General features: G+C 42.5%; 1 protein-coding gene across 1 annotated transcript in view; it reads right to left on the reverse strand.

Moving 5' to 3' along the window:
* The window catches only part of ADAM10 (ADAM metallopeptidase domain 10), a 109,768-nt gene extending 92,670 nt beyond the window's left edge, over positions 1–17,098 (reverse strand). Inside the window, exon 1 of the mRNA XM_054043045.1 lies at positions 16,801–17,098. Coding sequence (XP_053899020.1) covers positions 16,801–16,855 — 55 coding nt within the window. The 5' untranslated portion in view covers positions 16,856–17,098. The remainder of the gene's footprint in view (positions 1–16,800) is intronic.
* Between the last annotated feature and the right edge of the window lie 723 nt (positions 17,099–17,821).

Below are 17,821 nucleotides of genomic sequence, written 5' to 3' on the forward strand. Positions count from 1 at the left end.
CATCTCTGACACAGTGGCTATTTTGTGATAAAATAGCAAAAATAATCAGCCTTAGCAGTTCTTGCATAACTATTGGTTCTGCTAGGCAGCAACACAGCCTTTGATAAGCCCTCGTCAGTTAGGTCACTATATGGAAGTATTAGGAACCAATACTGCTATTTCTCCCCACAGAAAGTAGACACTGAAAGGTTTTTAGGTATTTTCACTGCAGTTACATATTCCCTTTTGTGCATTTCAGCAGTGCTATGTTCCTAGCTAGGTTAGTGTTGTGGAAGGATCTTCTCTTGCTCTATTAGGAAACAGCAATTGCTATTTCAGAGGGGCTCACATTACCCTATTCCCAGGAAAGAATGCAGCAGCATTATCTATGGCATATGTCTTTTCATATGTAGCTTTCCTAGAATGGGTTTCAGTCTTCAATTACTCTATACCAAATAAATAGAGCCCTGCATGGATACAAATCAGTATCCACTGAACTGCAGGGCTCTCCTGGGAATCGCAGCGGCAAAAGGAGCTCCCAGGAGCCAGCACCCCACGCTGGCGGCTCCTCCTGTGCAAGTGTAGCACCCCAAGTCCCACCCCCAGCCCTGTACTCTGGCGCAGCTGTACACACCCCAGACAGGAGATGCAGTCACGCAGACAGCTGCATGGAAAAGGTGGGGGCAGTACAGCAGCACGTGAAGAGCTGCTGATGCAGGGTGCTGGCTCCTGGGAGCAGCGGCCCCATGTTTTGCTCCTTTCGCCCCTGTGGTTCCCAGGAGAGCCTTACAGTTCGGCGGATACTGATTTCTATCCATGGATAGAAATCTGTATCTGCTAAGGGCTCTACAAATAAACATCAAGGTTTCACACTGGATGATGCTACCTTAACTTTGTGTGTTTCTGAAAATGTAACATTAATATTACAATAGTGCCCAAAAGACCCAATCAGGATCAGACCCCCATTGTGACAGGTGTTATGCCAACACAGGAAGACGCGGTCCCTGCACTGCAGAGTATGCAGTCTAATTTAAGACAAGACACAGAAGGGAAGGAGAAAGACAAGAAGATTAATCATTTTAAGTACACATGGTTACACTGGTTGTGTGGGTGTTTTGCATTGTTTGGGCACCTGGAAAAAAATAAAAATCAATTCTTCGGCTTATTTTTCCCCCGAAGACTAGACTTTGAAATGTTTGAGAGTTATGCTGAGAAATGCAAATGGCTACAAGCTAACAGTGGAAGCAGCACAATTGTCTAATGATTTGCCCCATTCAAAAATGTATCAGGTAACCCAAAATGTAGGACGTAACTTGGCAGCCTGTAACCTCTCAATTAAAGTCAAAACAAAAAAAAAAAGTTACTTTCCTTCAGGATCGTGATTTAAAATCACTAGTCAGGAAGACTCGATTTAATCATGGTTTTCTACATAAAAGTGCATTCTTGTTAGTTGTTATAACCTTAATACATATTCTTTACAACTCAGAGATAGATGTAGGTTTCATTTTTACATGGTACACACTATACATTTTTAAACAGTGATTTATTTTGAAAACTTTTCAGATTAGTTTTACAGCTATATCAGAAAATGAATGATTGGTTATTTCATTTACCTTTGGTAAATGAAGCAGATATTTATGAAGTCATTGGAAGGTGAACTATCTCCAATTCAACAGACTAATCATTAATATTTGGAGGACTTTCTTGCCATGCTATATTAGGAGAACATCACTAGACAGACATTTAAATTGTTTTATTTAACTAAAATAACAATGTTATGTATTTTAACAAAACAAGCAGCTGAATTTTTGAATTTAGTTAAACATTCAAGTTTTTTAAAATCAGGTTTGTTTTTGTCAAAACTGTTTAACAAAAATAGTTAAATAAAATGTTAAAAAAAAATTAAATCTACTGTCAGCCAGGTCTACATGAGAAACTTAAAATATTGGCTTCTGCAGCTAACTCAGTCTTCACCTTCATTTTCCTTTTTGTTCATAATCTGGAAAAGAAAAACAAGTTTCCCTGCTTTTTCAGGTCCCAAACAATTTCTCAATTTAGAATGAATTAGTCCAAAGGAAGAAAATATTCTTTCTACCCTGGCAGAAGAAGCTACTGCTATTAAAAGTGAGATTATCACTTCAATAGTCTCTGAATCCAAGTGCTTAAGTGACTTCCACTAGTTCACTGGTGGGACTCTCTTTAAAACATCATCAGCAAACATATTTCTTGAATTGTTCTTATTCCCAAACTGGGTCTCTTTTACGGCATGCTGCCATTATAGATTTTCCCTTCTAGTGAGAGAATGGTCTAGTAGATCTCAAATCAATGAAGGCTACACTCAGAAAGACCTCAAGACTTCTCGAGTATGCTGCTCAAACAGTTTCACTTTTGTTTCTACTGCCTGTCCCTCCCTTCTCACATTTATCTCCAGACTTCTTCTCTATTCCGCCCCCAACAATCTTCTATTCATTGACTTTGCACTTTTAGAGAGAGGTAAGGGATTGACTCTGTGTACACAAATTTGAAGAGGGACAACAGGGTTGAGGTCTGTTATTTCTCACCTCTATACATTTATTTAAAAACATTTTTGCTGTTAACAAACATGTTATCTCTGGAGAGACAAATCCACAGTTTGAGAACTGCAAAACAAAGTGTCTCTGATGGTACCTTCCAGACTGAGCACTAAGTCCTATTGGGTCGATAGAAAGATTAACCTAAATAAATAATCTATACAGAAGCACGTGGAACTGCATAAAATTGGGTCCTTAACCCATGAACTATTGGAACTCATTTACGAAACTTTTCTTAAACATTACATGAATATATTGTCTCATACTATAGAATTAGAATTTATAATCCCTATTCCATGATGAGATCTTTGGGCTATAATGTATCTTAATTAAAACTATCTTTAGATTGATTTTTTTTGATAAAATGCTTTTTGAGGAAAAAACCTATTTTTTTTTAAAGCATTGATTTTTATCCACCCTGCTTTCCTTACAGTAAGTGTGGATCTTTCAGATGTACTGTCCACAGATTCCACTCTGGTCCATGCACACAAGATTGGAATCTTTTTGAATAGCAGTATCCATTGGAGCCCTGCCTGTGTCCTAGGTGCTCTTACCACCCACGCTTATAGCCAAGGGCATAAAGAGTAGAGTAGGCTCAAGTGTCACTCGGTCCCCTCGCCAATATGGAACCCCAATGGCGCAGAGCTTCAAATTAGCAGGGAAGGCAGTTGGGTCATGGAATCTGTGGGGACAAGACCTCTTGAAGAATCAGTTACTGGAAGGTAAACATTCTTTGATTGTACAGAGATTCCACATGTGGTGACTATTAAATAGCTGTTTAGTTGCTTGGAGAGGGGTACAAAGAGTTCTATTTGCATAGTTATTGCAGGACAGCCTTACTAACACCATCACTGATTTGGAAGCCTGCACTATGGAATAGTGAGCTGTAGATCGAGCTCTGCATAGCTGCTCTATATATCCCAGGTATAGGACTATTATCCGAACAGGCAACAGAGGATGCCTGTGCTCTAGTGGAATAAACTCAAATATGACAAAGTGGAATCCTTCTTGACTAATTGATAAAAAAAATATTCATGTAGAGAAACCCACTTCAATAACCTTAACCTCCAAGTGGATACAGGACAACCTTTGGTCATAGAAGCAAATACCAAAGACAAATTTTTAGGACCAAGCCTACCTAAATAAAAAAAGATAACGCTCTCATTATGTCTAATGTGTGATGCTTAGAAATGAAGCGTGGGAAAGAAAACTGGGAGGTGAATGGACTGATTTGTATGGAATTCTGAAGCCACCAAATGCAGGAACTCTAGGTGCGATCTAAGGATAACTGTCCTGGTAAAAAGACCATTTACAGGGGACTGGAAGTGAGGGCCTCACTGCTCCTAAACTAATGTTATGGAAACCAGAAATGCTGTTTCCCTTTTTAGGTGTCAAAGGAGGCAGGTTGTCAGGGACTCAAAGGGGGGAGAACCCCATCAATCCAGTTAGTACTATATTAAGGTACCAGGAAGGAAGAGGCTCCCTAACTGGTAGAAAATCCAAGAAATTATTTCAGAAATCTTACCACTATAAGGTGCCAAAATATAGTGTGCCTTGGATAGGATGATGATTTGCAGATATTACCCCTTGATAGACTTTGAGCTCATTGATAGTCCAGATTGCTGCAGGGATAGCAAACAGCCCAGTATTGCTGTAACTGGAGCGGTCAATGGCAAAAGCTGAGCTGCCCACGTAGAAAATCTTTCCATTTGGCCCTGTACGTCTGGTTGAACAAAGATTTCCTGCTTTGAAGCAAAACTCCAGGTTCAACAGTTTCTCCGTGAACTTCAGCCAGCCAGCATGCAGGCTGTCAGGTGTAGTGCTGTTTCTAGATGCAGAATCTGGCCTCTATTCTAGGAGACTAGAATCAGGCAGAACTACTAAGGCGACAGTTGCTGTGGTCATAACAGAACAAAATAGGCTCAGGACCCAAAGAAGGGATGGTAGAAGCTAAGTTAACTACATCTCTACCTTGATATAACGCTGTCCTTGAGAGCCAAAAAAATCTTACCGCGTTATAGGTGAAACCGCCTTATATTGAACTTGCTTTGATCCACCGGAGTGCACAGCCCTGCCACGCCAGAGCACTGCTTTACCGTGGGATTAAGTAGTGGGAATGAAAACTTTTGTCCCTGAATTCTAAGGGCAATTTCTGCACTCAGTTGTAAAAGGGAGTCTAACTCCTGCTTTAACAGTCTCATGAGAGGGGTCTCTGAAAAGGGACCTGAGGGGGTACTTAAAGAATACTGCTTGGCAGTTTGCTATCCTCCTTTGTAGGCTTGCAAATGAGCAGACCTTCCAGCCAAAAACGTCTAGATTTTTAGGATCCTGATCATCAAGGGTGGAGTCTGGGAGACCTTGCTGCTTTGCCTTCCCTTAGGCCGCTTGTACTGTCAGGGAGTCAAGTGCAGAATGCTGGTAAGAGTACGTGAGCCGTTAGCTGGAACCGGATACCTCCAGTCAGCACCCTTGCAGATAGCTGGAATTGCCTTGGCAGGTTCGTGTAATTCCTGATTTATGTGAATACATAGCCTTCCTAATGCTGCTGTATTAAGGATACCCAGGGGTTTATGCTACTTCTCTTGAGGTAACATCCAGTATTTCTGCCATCCTTTTCATTAGGTCTTGACAGACCTTGAACTCAAACAGAGGCTACGATGCAGGACTGAAGGCTTCTCTGGGGAAAGAAAAGGCTATAGCAAGAGGTGCTGGGTACTCCAGCTCAGAAGAGTAATGATCATCCCCACTGTCCTTCTCTTGACCTAACAGCTGCAGATGAATTAGCTGAGAAGTTTGGGACTCTGAATCTGTCTCACAGGTGAATGAGATCTGACCCTCAATACAAATGAGGATGCTGACTTTCTGGAGCAGAGTTTTATACCCCAAGGGAACCAAGTATAACCATAGCGGACATGGATAATGTGAGGAAGGATGCATGGGGGAGACCAACTAAAGTGCTCCCTAGATCTTTCTTAATACCCCTGGGGGGGAAAAACACCTCTGGATTCACTCCCAGACTCCCATTGCAACGCCCCCAGGGAAAACAGAGGCTCTTCCCCCGCTTGTGTCCTCTGCTCTGCTAAGGAAGATGAAAAAGTAAACTGTTACAAGGGAAAAGGCAGTCCTATCTGACATGCCTTGTTTAAGGCATGGAGATGTCAGTACCAATGAGACTCAACTGGAGACACATGGGAAACAAGAAGCTGGGAATTTAGCAATAACTTTCCTTAAACACTTTCAGCCAATTGAAAGAAACTGGTTTGATGCCATGATATTGAAGCATCAACTGGTAGAGAGGTGACCAACACTGGTACTGTAAGGGAAGCATTTGATGCTGAGGCTCTGGGCACTGAACTCAGTACTGAGTGCAGCATGGTCTTTACAATCATAAAGGAACTATTGGTGCTATCTTGCTCTGATTATGGCTGTTGACAGAAGAAGCCTAAGGGAAAGCTGTGGCTTATGTCTCCTGCATGCTGTTGGGTAACCTACACCTAGCCCCTTCCCTTGAGTGGTGGTCTTTCCTGCCCCTCTGGGACATGGACAACAAATGGGGTGAGTAGTAGCAGCAGCCAGGGAGTCTGGAGTGGATTCACTGCTCACAAGGGCATTAGCTGGAAGAGACTGACCTGTCTGCTGAGGATTCTCAGGTCTCCAAGTCTGTGGAGACTTTCAAGCTCCTACTACTTGAGAAGTCTATGCGTCTTGCCTCCCTCAAGTTCCTTCTGTGTACATTTCAAGAAGGAACAATACATATAGCAACACTTCAGTACATTTTCCTCATGAGATACAGAGAATGCCTATCATTAACAGGTGTACAATAAAGTCAAATGAGATACTGTTCTTAACCCTGGTTGCTTGGCGTCTACCTGGCATGGGGGAGGAGGGGAAACTTAGGCAAAAGGAAACAACTACAAAGTTTGTGTGGGTGTCTAAGCCATAGGCAACAAAAACCTCATTAATCAACTCTATTAACTACACTAACACTAATTATGACTATAACTAAAAGTCTAGTTCACACAGTGAAAGGAATGAGGACTTTGCAAAGGGTTCCATCTCACTCACAGGTGGGCAGAAGGCAGTAGTGGTTGAGCTCACTCCAAAGGCAAAGGTGCAACTCCAGACAGACACATTGTTAAAAATAATCTGATCTTGCATGCATGGGGCACATATGCACCACGAATGGAATCTATGTAGACTTGCAGGCTCCCTACCAGGCTCCACGTGTCCCCACAGCTCCAGCCAGGGGGGCTCCGCACGCTGCTGCTCCCACCACAAGCACTGGCTCTGTAGGCGCAGCTCCCATTGTCTGGGAGGCACAGCCAATGGGAGCTTTGGGGGCGGGGCCTGCAGGCACGAGCAGCACATGGAGCCCCCCTGGCTTCTCCACCTAGGAGCTGCAGGGACATGCCGGTGGGAGCACGTGGAGCCGGCCAGGTAAGCACACCCCCACCCCAGCCCTGAGCCTCTGCCACACCCAAACTGCTGCTGCTGGCCATGGGGCTGCCCAACTCAGGCAGCCCCTGAGCCAGCACTGGTGGCTGCAGAAGTTATGGAGGTCATGGAAAGTCATGGAATCCATGATTTCCGTGACAGACAACGCAGCCTTAAACATAAGACATGACACATTGCTCTGTGTCACAAATGTTGTTCCAAGACAGGTGAAAACTTGCTAGCATTAATTACAGAGGTCGTGAAATACGGTAAAGTAGTAACAGGGTAAATTCAAAGACTGGGCAGGAATACAGAGGGCAAGAGGAAGGGAAAAATACTAAAAATGATTTAAAATATTATCACCACACTGTTAAACTATGTTCAGTGTGCATCCATATGAAAAACTTTCACCAAGTTTATAAACCCCAATAAGTGACATTTTTGTTAATCCTAATCCCCAGGCTCCCTATTTCCCTCAAATGTTTTTTTTACTTTCAACCATTTTCCTGGGTCTACATTTAGTATCCAATTGACTACAGAAAGTGACTAAGATAGAGGTATAGCACAAAGAGACAGCAAACAACTCACACACAGAGGTAGGGGGTGACAAGGTAGCTTCAAGCCACCTTTGCACCCTCTTAATTCTGAGCTACTGACGCGTAACAGACATAACTAGAGGATTAAATTACAGTAGTTCAGCCACTGGTTACCTATGGGCACCATCAGTACAGTACTATATGCTACAGCTTCACTCTTTTCTCCTAGTATTTATGGGAGGAGAGGACATCTGTGATGGTCTTCCTCACTTCCCAGGCTGGGAGAATTCCTCCCTGGGCAGATCCAGATTTTAGAGCTCCGTTTCACCACACTAGCCCTTCTACCTGGCTTGCGGGTGACAAAAAATCTCACCCATTGTGTTTATTCATCTGTAAAGCTCTTGAAAGAGAATATATTATGATACACCATGGCTGTTTGGTGGCCTATGAAAAATGAGTTGGTACTCACGCTGTTCCTAATAAATAACCCTGCCACACCACACAGTTACTATCACTGACCACTCTGTAATCAATCCCAGCAGAGGTGGTAGAGAAGTCCTAGAAGTAGTCCTTTCATATCACGATTGAGGTACCTTGGCAGGGTGGTCTGAAGTTTGCACAGCTGTCTGTGGTACAGTACAGCCACAGAATTATGAACACCTCAGGAATGGAGGTTGTTTGTAACTCTGAAATGTTTGTAATTCTGAAAAAAACGTTAGGGTTGTTCTTTCAAAAGTTTACAACTGAACATTGACTTAATACAGCTTTGAAACTTTACGCAGAAGAAAAATGCTGCTTTCAACCATCTTAATGTAAATGAAACAAGCACAGAAACCGTTTCCTTACCCTGTCAATTTTTTAGGTTTTTTGTTTTTAGTAGTTTACGTTTAACACAGTACTGTACTGTACTTGCTTTTTTGGGGGTCTCTGCTGCTGTCTGATCTCGAACTTCCAGTTCCAAATGAGGTGTGTGGTTGACCAGTCACTTTGTAACTCTTATGTTCATAACTCTGAGATTCTACTGTACTTCTTTTGTACCTATACCACATCTCTCGCCAGTATTACCTGCAACCTTTCCAGAACATTAAACTTACCACTGAATAAAGTGGGAAGTATGCCAGATGTTTGAGGAGAAATTAAAGGTGAACATGCTCCCCCCACTTATACTTCACCCAAAAAACTGCTTTATGTGGAAAGTTATGTGATAAGCTTATGTTAAGATATTACAAGTGTTAGCCCAAATAGTTTCACTGAAACAATGCAAATATCATATATGCAGGTGTGACTGCAGCTGAAAAATTGCAGCATTGTGCACCCACATATTTAAATTAAAAATTGGGCCTCTATCTTCCTTTAAAAATTAGACTTATACTGATAACTGTTCTCTCCTACTTTAAATAGTGGCACTCACATCAGTAGTTTCTCTGGGACGCACCATATGTGCCCACAACAATAATTAGCGATGACTAGGACTGCAGATTTGTCATGGTATTTTTTGATCAAAAAAACTGATCACAGCAAATTCAGTAAGTCACGGGATACTACATTTACTGTGACTGCTCCGGATTTGATAAAATGGCCCTCTTTGCCCCCTGAGGGGGAACTAACCATCTTTCACCCCTGGCACAACCCTAATCCCTGCCCTGTGTGGAGGCAAGGCCTGGGGCAGGAGCTGGAGAGTTAGCCCAATATGTGGAGGTGGTGCCCTGCTCTAGGCATTATGAATACGCGTTACACAACCCAAACAACAGAGGGGCAGGCTGGCCAGATCTGAGCAGCTCTGTGACCTGGTATGTCAGGTCACAATACAAAGAGCAGGGAGCAAGGCCCAGGCCCACTGGACAAGAGATGTTGCTGCAAGATGAATCACAGACAAAAAAGCAATAGACAAAGAGGAAAATCTCGCTATCTATGACATTTTCCATGGCATGACAAACCTGCAGGCCAAGTGATGACCCAAATCTGTGGAATTTTATTCAATAGTATATAGAGTTAAAGACACGAGTAAAGAAGTTAAACTAATATCACTAAACAGTTTACTATAGATTTCAGACGCTAATAATTAACATTTATAGTTGGTATGATCAGATTTCTATAACACTGGCATGCAATTTCATAGTTCACAAGACTAAGTGGAAAAGTTCCTCACCACTTTCATGAAGATGTTGTAAATCACTATTGTGAATAAAATGCAATCTCTCACCTGCAAAGCATACAGTAATCCTCATTATAATCTACTGAACTCAAAACTACATTGAGGACTACACAGATTGCTTGATAGTAAGACAAGTCTTACTTTGAAGTCAGTAGCTCAAACCCAATCCAAAAAAGCCAAAAGTCATTACAAAATCTGATGTATGATTGACAGGCTATTTGAAACTGGTTAACAGTCCTCAGCCTAGTTCCTACAGGACAGCTGTCCACATTGCAAGAGTTATCATTGATTGGCAGCTTTGTAAATGTCAGCACAGGGAGTGAACTACTCATCACTAGAGAGATTCTGTCTTCAGCTGAAGACAGAGGTACATTAGAGAAGACGTGCAAAAAAAATTTGCAACTGGACTGGTAAATGTTCATGAAAACCTATTTGCTCATGTGAAGATAACATTTAACCCTCATCAAGGTGAAAGGTTGAACAGAATTTTACAAAGCTGCAGTAAGAGGGAAGCTTGCATTGCTGGTTCTTTTTTTCGAGCTAAAGAGTACTTCCGTATTCTGCACTGTCATGCTGCTTTCTCCAGTAGAAAAGATAAGAAATCTCTTAAAGGGACACAAACATTTCTTTTTAGCTTCTAGTGTTACTGTTAAAGTTTAAGGATAAGTCTCTGTAGAGTTGGCATGTAGAAAACTGGGATATAAATCTAGTGCTCTAAAATGCCATGCTCCAATTGGCCATGTGGACCCTGCTACTGTGCACTTAAAGTTCCACATACATTTTCCAAGAGCACTGTAGATTTACACCCCATCTTGCCACATACTAAGTGGCTGTATAGACAAGCTCTCGTATTACTGAAAGAGAAAAGTATACTTTCAGTGTGTTTACTTTATACTTAGTGTGCTATCAAATGTAGTTTCATTGTTTCGCTGTGTGTGTATGCCCTTCACATAGAAACAGGAGAAAAAACAAAAAATGTGAACTTAAAATCATAGTTTCCTAAGAATTAGCAGATGGACTCTGACAAATATAGTACCTGAAGCTACCTTTAACTCATTTGAAACTGATTAGAGATTTCAAGTTGATAGTGTTCCCTCACAATAACAAACTTTTTAGATAAACCTTTGTGAAAAAAGATTTCATATATTATATCCCATATAAGTTTGCATCATACTAGGATTAAGAGTGACTTTTAAGACTCTTACTCAGGTGTTGCTTCTAAGGGCTTGTCTACACTTAGATTTTATAGCACTCCAGACTTGCTGCAATCAGGGGGGTGAAAAATCACCCCCCTGATTGCAGCAAGTCTGAGCGCCTTAAAGCACTAGTGTAGATAGGTTCCCAGTACTGGGAGCGCACGGAGCTAATCTCTTGTGGAGCTCTCTCCCACACTTGCACTCCAAAGCGCTGCCATGGGAACATTCCCACTGCAGCACTTTGAAGTTTCCAATGTAGACATACCCCAAATTCCTTCTCCCCATCACACACAAAACCCTCTCACATGAGGCTGATGATGCTTTAAATCCTAGCTGTCTGGCTGGGGGTATAGATTAGAGCGCAAGTGCCACTTTTGTTCGGGCTGATAACACACCCGCTCTGCAGTGAGGATGCAGACTAAATCTCTTAAAATGCCAATAGTCCTCCAAAGGTCTTCCCACAATTCCACCCATGAGCCCACAAGGACAGACAAGTTCTCTCACAATTCACTGCAAAAGAATCAGAGCAGCTCAGCTTACCACAGCACAAAGAAGCATGGACTGTACCCCCAGAAGTCCTAGTGACATGAGTGAACACAGCACTTGTAAGGATATAGTAACTCAGGTATAGCTTTGTAGTATGGCTCACAATTGGACGAGGCCAATCCAGATCCTCAAACCCGTGTGCCAATCACACAGGTTAACTTTACAGGCCAGAAGTAAACCCAGGCCCATTTTCTATCCCACAACCAGAAAGACATGGACTATATTCAACTCCTTTGAAGACTGGAAGCAACTCCTTTTGAAACTCATTAACATTTAATAGTTGCATCCTATTTCCTCACAGAAAACTGGTATAGCGGTGTATGCTAAATGTCAAGAACACCCCCCCACCCCACCCTGCATCATTGACTATTGCCTTGCTTGTGAATGCAACAGTAGTGTAAGTCACTGAATAGTCCCTGAACCAAATGTCTCCACAGTGCTGTGATGTTGCACTCCATATGATTTTATGAAAATATGCTAATGAGTGTGAATATAACGTAACTGGAATATGCTTCATGCAAAAGGTCTCCTGTAAATTATAATTACAAAGCTTATAATCTACTGAGGGTGTTCATCCTATTTGTATGAATGCATCATTCTTGTATCTGAAACTAGGAATATAAAACACAACTCTGACGTCCTATTGTAATTATGCAAAGTGTAGACCATGAATGGCGGTTTAGAATCTTGATGGCTGCCATTTACTAGGACAATTGACTGTAGATGGCTTTGTTTACATACAAGCCTTCCTATGTAATAAAGGTAATGAAGAAGGTCTTACAGTGACATGTGACCATGTTGCCTAATACTGAAATCCATCTTAAACCTGGTGCTTTTCCATTTAGAAGGAAGGGTGGGGGGGAATCAGAGAGAAAAGATTCCCTCCTTGGGCCAAAGCTATAAAAGGGGATGGAACAGAAAAAAAAAAAAAAGGAGGTTCCAGTCATGAGAAATCCCCTAGTTACCACCTGAGCTAGAGCTAACAAGAACTGTACCAGGAGAAAGGATTGGGCCCAGACTAGGAAGGAGTCCAGTCTGTGAAAGAGGCTTACTGGAACATCTGAGGATGAGCTTTTATCTGTAATCAGTTTCCTAATGTATTAGGCTTAGACTTGCATGTTGTGTTTTATTTTGCTTGGTAACTTACTTTGTTCTGTCTGTTATTACTTGAAACCACTTAAAAATCCTACTTTTTATACTTAATAAAATCACTTGCTTATTGATAAACCCAGAGTAAGTGATTAATACTTGGGGGAGCAAACAGCTGTGCATCTCTATCAGTGTTAGAGGGCGGACAATTTATGAGTTTACCCTGTATAAGCTTTATACAGAGTAAAATGGATTTATTTGGGGTTTAGATCCCATTGGGAGCTGGGTGTCTGGATGCTGGAGACAGGAGTACTTTCTAAGCTGTTTTCAGTTAAGTATGCAGCTTTGGGAGCGTGGTTCAGACCCTGGGTCTGTGTTGCAGCAGATTAGCCTTACCTGGCTCAACAAGACAGGGTTCTGAAGTCCCAAGCTGGCAGGGAAAACTGGCTTAGAGGTAGTCTCACCACGCCAGGTGACAGTCCCAAGGGGAGTCTCTGTGACCGAACCTGTCACATGCTCAATTTACCTTTTTGAACTGTACATCAAAAATTCTTATAGGCAGTAAGAGTAATTGTAGCTGTGTCAGTCTCAGGATATTAGAGAAACAAGGTGGGTGAGGTAACAGATCAGAAGAAGAGCTCTGTGTGGCTCAAAAGTTTGTCTCTCTCATCAACAGAAGGTGGTCCAATAAAAGACATTACATTACATACCTTGTCTTTCTTACAGCAATAACTAATTTCAGAATTCCAGTTTCTAACTTTTAAGTTAACAAAAAATTATCTCTTAAAAATTCTCAACAGTTTTAGGTGCCAGAAGCTAGCAAGTCTGCATCTCTCTCAAACAAATCCCCAACTGATTCCACTTCTTCCAATTATGAAAAAAGGATGTATATGCTAATTACGCTAATCCTGTAACTGCAGAGCTGGATCACTTGTTTTCTGAATGCTACATTTACTCAGTTGAAACAATTTAATTTGCTAACAGAAAGTGGTCTAACTTCAAGACAGGCTTTTCACTAAGCTCTGTAAGTGTAGGCGATGCCACCTATACTGACAGGAGAGTTTATCCTGTATAGGTAAGTATTCCACTTCCCCAAGAGGTGGTACCTATGTTGACAGGAGAAGCCTCCCATTGACATAGTGCTATCTAAACGAGGAGTTAGGTTGATATAACTGCACTGCTCAACGACGTTATACTGACATAAGTGTTTAAGGATCAGGGCCTATATAAACTTATGTATATATGTTTGTAGGAATGGGTCTTGATGTTATTAATTAATAAGTGTATTAATAATTACAAAGGATCATAATAAGGACATTTCAATAATCATTTTGCCCTAGAACAATTTACAAAGTGACAGTACTGTACTTTTTAAAAAAGTGGAACCCAACCAAAACCAGTTGTCACTGGATACTGAACATGTATCCAGTTTAAGTGGTTTTCTAAACAAACTTTGTGTCAAGCAAGGTGGAGCCATTTAACTCAAGGTGATTTGTCAAATGACTAAAAAAAAAATAAAAAAAGATATTCATTTAAATCAAGTTAAGGCTTTCAAATCAGTTTTACAAAATTTGTGTTACTACTACAGTTTTAGATTACAATTTATAATTAACTATAAACATTGCTCCTTTTTGTGAGGGTACTGATAGATATATTTGAATTTTACAGAACTGTTGTGAGCAAAAAACCCCAATACACTGAGAATTAACGACCTAATCTTGCTAATACTTAAGCAGGTACATTCATTTCAATGCATCAAGGCTAGTGTATTTTACTGAAAGCTTCTTTTAGTGGCATAAAACCGTTATCACTTACAAAACTATGAACTTTTAATATGCACACATCAACATTTTAAGAAGCATTTAAGCACTCTGAGGGTGGGATTTTCAAAGTCACCTAAGTGGCTGAAGAGCATAAATCCTAATAACTTTGGACTGTAAACACTGATGGAGGACCACTTTCTTGTGTAAATTGGTTATACTGGAAGGTGGTATTGGTTGCAAATGGAGCATTGGCAATTTGTTTCTCAATTTTGTATGAGTTTGTGTTTTTACCTTTGTTAATTCACTATTTACATAGTTCTCTTTGTATGAGTTTGTGCTGCTTTAACAATTATAATAAGGTTAAACTACAAAAATAACTACAGCACATCCACTGTAAAATGAAAAGTAAACCAACATGAAAATTAAAAAAAAAATCACCAATAAAAATAATTTGATTTTTTTAAATATTTGTATCTTCTATACCTCCAACATATAATGCAAAACTGAGAATGATACCTGATCCATGTCACATGCATCACTGGGGGGAGAGGGGGAGGAATGGATACCAACACCAATCCCAATATGTTACTTATCCTGCTGAAGATTATGTTTACACACAAAAAACATAGGCCACAAGTTTTATACATTTCCCAAACCTATAAAAAAATATATATAAATAGGACCCCATTCCTCTTTCATTGGCTAATCTGAATATGAATTTCTAAAATAAAATTGACAGCTCTGGACCTAAAATTTGCATCCTGTGACTTTGCTTTTGTACATTCTAAGTTTACTCTTAGTGTACTTAAAGCTTCCTATTGAAAGCATTATTTTACTTTTAAGAACAGAGGATGAGCTATCTCAAATGCTCCTAGTGTCAGGACAATTTAATCAATTTATATAAAGTGTTGAGGAAAAACCCTTGAATAGTACTCCAAAACATTCTTGTTTAAAAATGTCATGTCCTAATATTTGCAAACTTACAGGAACATTAGTAGAAAAACTTGGTCTATATTCTGATCTATATAAAGTACTAGATACTGCAGTATTAGTGTGTGTTTTGACAGCAAACTGGGTTGCTTTCTCAGCTCTATCTTAGAAGTATTTTTCTGTTGGCTTTGCCTAAAAAACTATGCTCTGAAGTTTTCATGTAACTACTTCAAAATCATTTTATTACAATTCATCCAAAATGCCATCTTTTGCACAATCCCATTAATACTGAAATGTACAGAAACAGAGCTCAAACAGAATAAGTGCCAAACAAGCAGAAGTCCTTATCAACTACTCCACCCACCCCTCCATCAACTGCTTCAGTTATGCTGCTGTTAACCCTTCCATTTCCAGAGTCACCCAAAAAAACAAAACAAAACACACACACACAAACCAACCAACCATCCTCCCCATATATCTTCCTAATTCCAAAGTGCATTTCATAGCCACTATAAAAATTATGTCAAAAGCAACAGCGCTTCTTCCAAGGCTAAGGTTCCTTGGTTTGGGACAGTTAAGCCCCTAGCTGTAACTACAGTCCCATTCCAGGAAATCCCAGCTCTTATATTCTATTTCCCCAGCAGAAAAGGGAGCTCTAACTTCTTTCACTAACCATACTTCCGCCTTTAAAACCTCAAGTGACCTCAAAAACTGGGAAATTACTACATAGGAACTGGAGCTTTAAGAAGTGTTAACAAACGGCTAATCATCTTCCCAGACCTCTAAAACATAATAGCTTTCAACTTTCAACCACTCTACTTTCTCTTGAAGATTTCTTCCTTTTGGGGATGGGATGTTCTAGGTACTTTACATCTTTTATGTCCCTAAAAGTAGTTTGGTGAGGTTTACTGCATGCCTTGTTGAGGGGGAAAGACGATTCACCAGGCAACAACCACCCCCATGCTCTGCTGTTTGTGCGCCTTGTTCTCTCTCAAACACAGACCATCTTATCGTTCCCGTCACACAACGGGCGGGGGAGGAAGGTTTAGAGAGAATAACAGGGAATGAACCTGGGCAGTCACAGATCCTGAGGTCATAAAGAAAGTCTCAGGGGACGAGGGGAAGGGAAGTCAGACCCAGCCTAGGAACCGCGGGGCAGAAAACAAAACCCAGCGGAGGGATTTTTCGGGGGAGGAAGAGGAAGAATTCAGCCCAGTGACCTGCGGGGAGAAGAACCACCGGGAAGTACGGGGATTGGACTCAGCCCAGTAACCGGGGGGGGGGGGAGTGGGGGGAGGAGAAAAAGAGCCCATACAGGAGGGATTGGATCCGGCCCAGAAATCTGGCGGGGGAGGGAAAGAGAAGCGCCCCCGGATCTAACCCAGGCCTGACATGCGGTAACTCAAGGGAAGATCCCGGGAAGCGGGGCCCAGATCCGCTCCAAAGACGGGAGCCAGGAATTAGAAGAGGCCCCGGGCTCCCTTCGAGGCTATAAATGAGGGAGACGCGGAGCGCCACCGCCAGCCTCGAGCACTCCCCTCACTCGCCCCCAACAAGGAGCGGCAACACACCGCGCGGTGCCAGGCCCCGGCCAGTCCCTACCTCCGGCTCCGGCCGCCAAGGAACAGATCAGGATTATCGCCCCCACCAGCACCATCTTCGCCTGACCCAGGCCCCGCCGCCGCTTCCTCCTAACCGCAGCGCATCCGCTCCGGCCAGGGACTGGGATCGGGAGGGGCGGCTAGGCGCTTCCCTTCGTTCGGCCGCCGCACAGGCAGACGCTTCCGCCCGCTCCTCCAACCCTCAACTCGGCGGCTCGTTCCGCCTCAGCGCCCGCCCGGCAGCGCGCCCCGCTCCTGGAGCCACAGCCACTCTATCTCCGCCGCCCTCCCCCCGCGCGACGCCAGCACCAGGGAGGGGCGGGGCTCGGGGACACGCCCACAGCGCGCGATCGGCCACACCCCGCCCCCACGCTCAGACCCGCCTCCTCCCACGTGGTACAGGGAGCCACCGAGCCAGACCCAAGCGTCGGGGCGTTCCTGGAAAATAGTGTCCCTGCTGTCTTAAAGGGACAGCGTCTCCCCCCCCACCTTCATTGTTCAGCAGCATGCATTAGCAGCGCACGGTAAAGACCACCGCTGCACCGACAAAGGTGCCGCGCAAGGTGCAAACTGCAAGCAGACGCTTACTCCCCCTTGCCCAACTCGACAGCCTCTTTCTCCCAATACGCGCCTCCCCTACATTCAGCAGGAGCTATCTGGAGGAGCAGAGCTCCCGTCAATATTTTCAAATCCCCTGGAGTTAGAATGACCAGACAGCAAGTGTGAAAAATCGGGACGGGGTGGGAGGTAATAGGAGCCTATATAAGAAAAAAAAAAACAAATATCAGGACATTCCCTATAAAATCGGGACATCTGGTTACCCTACCTGGAGTTTTTAATAGCATGGGGGTGGAGGTACGGGAAATACTCTTAAGAATTTAAGCCCTATCTTACAACCCACAATGAAAGGGGCTTCTTCAACTAAAGCGAGATCTCTGTAGGCGATTGATCGAATTACCTTCTCCCCCACACTTTTGGTGCGTGAAGCCTCCTGAGTCCTCATGCTATTCCTCCTCTTGCCT

This window comes from Malaclemys terrapin, chromosome 10 (assembly GCF_027887155.1).
Source record: "Malaclemys terrapin pileata isolate rMalTer1 chromosome 10, rMalTer1.hap1, whole genome shotgun sequence".
NCBI classification, from domain to species: Eukaryota; Metazoa; Chordata; order Testudines; family Emydidae; genus Malaclemys; species Malaclemys terrapin.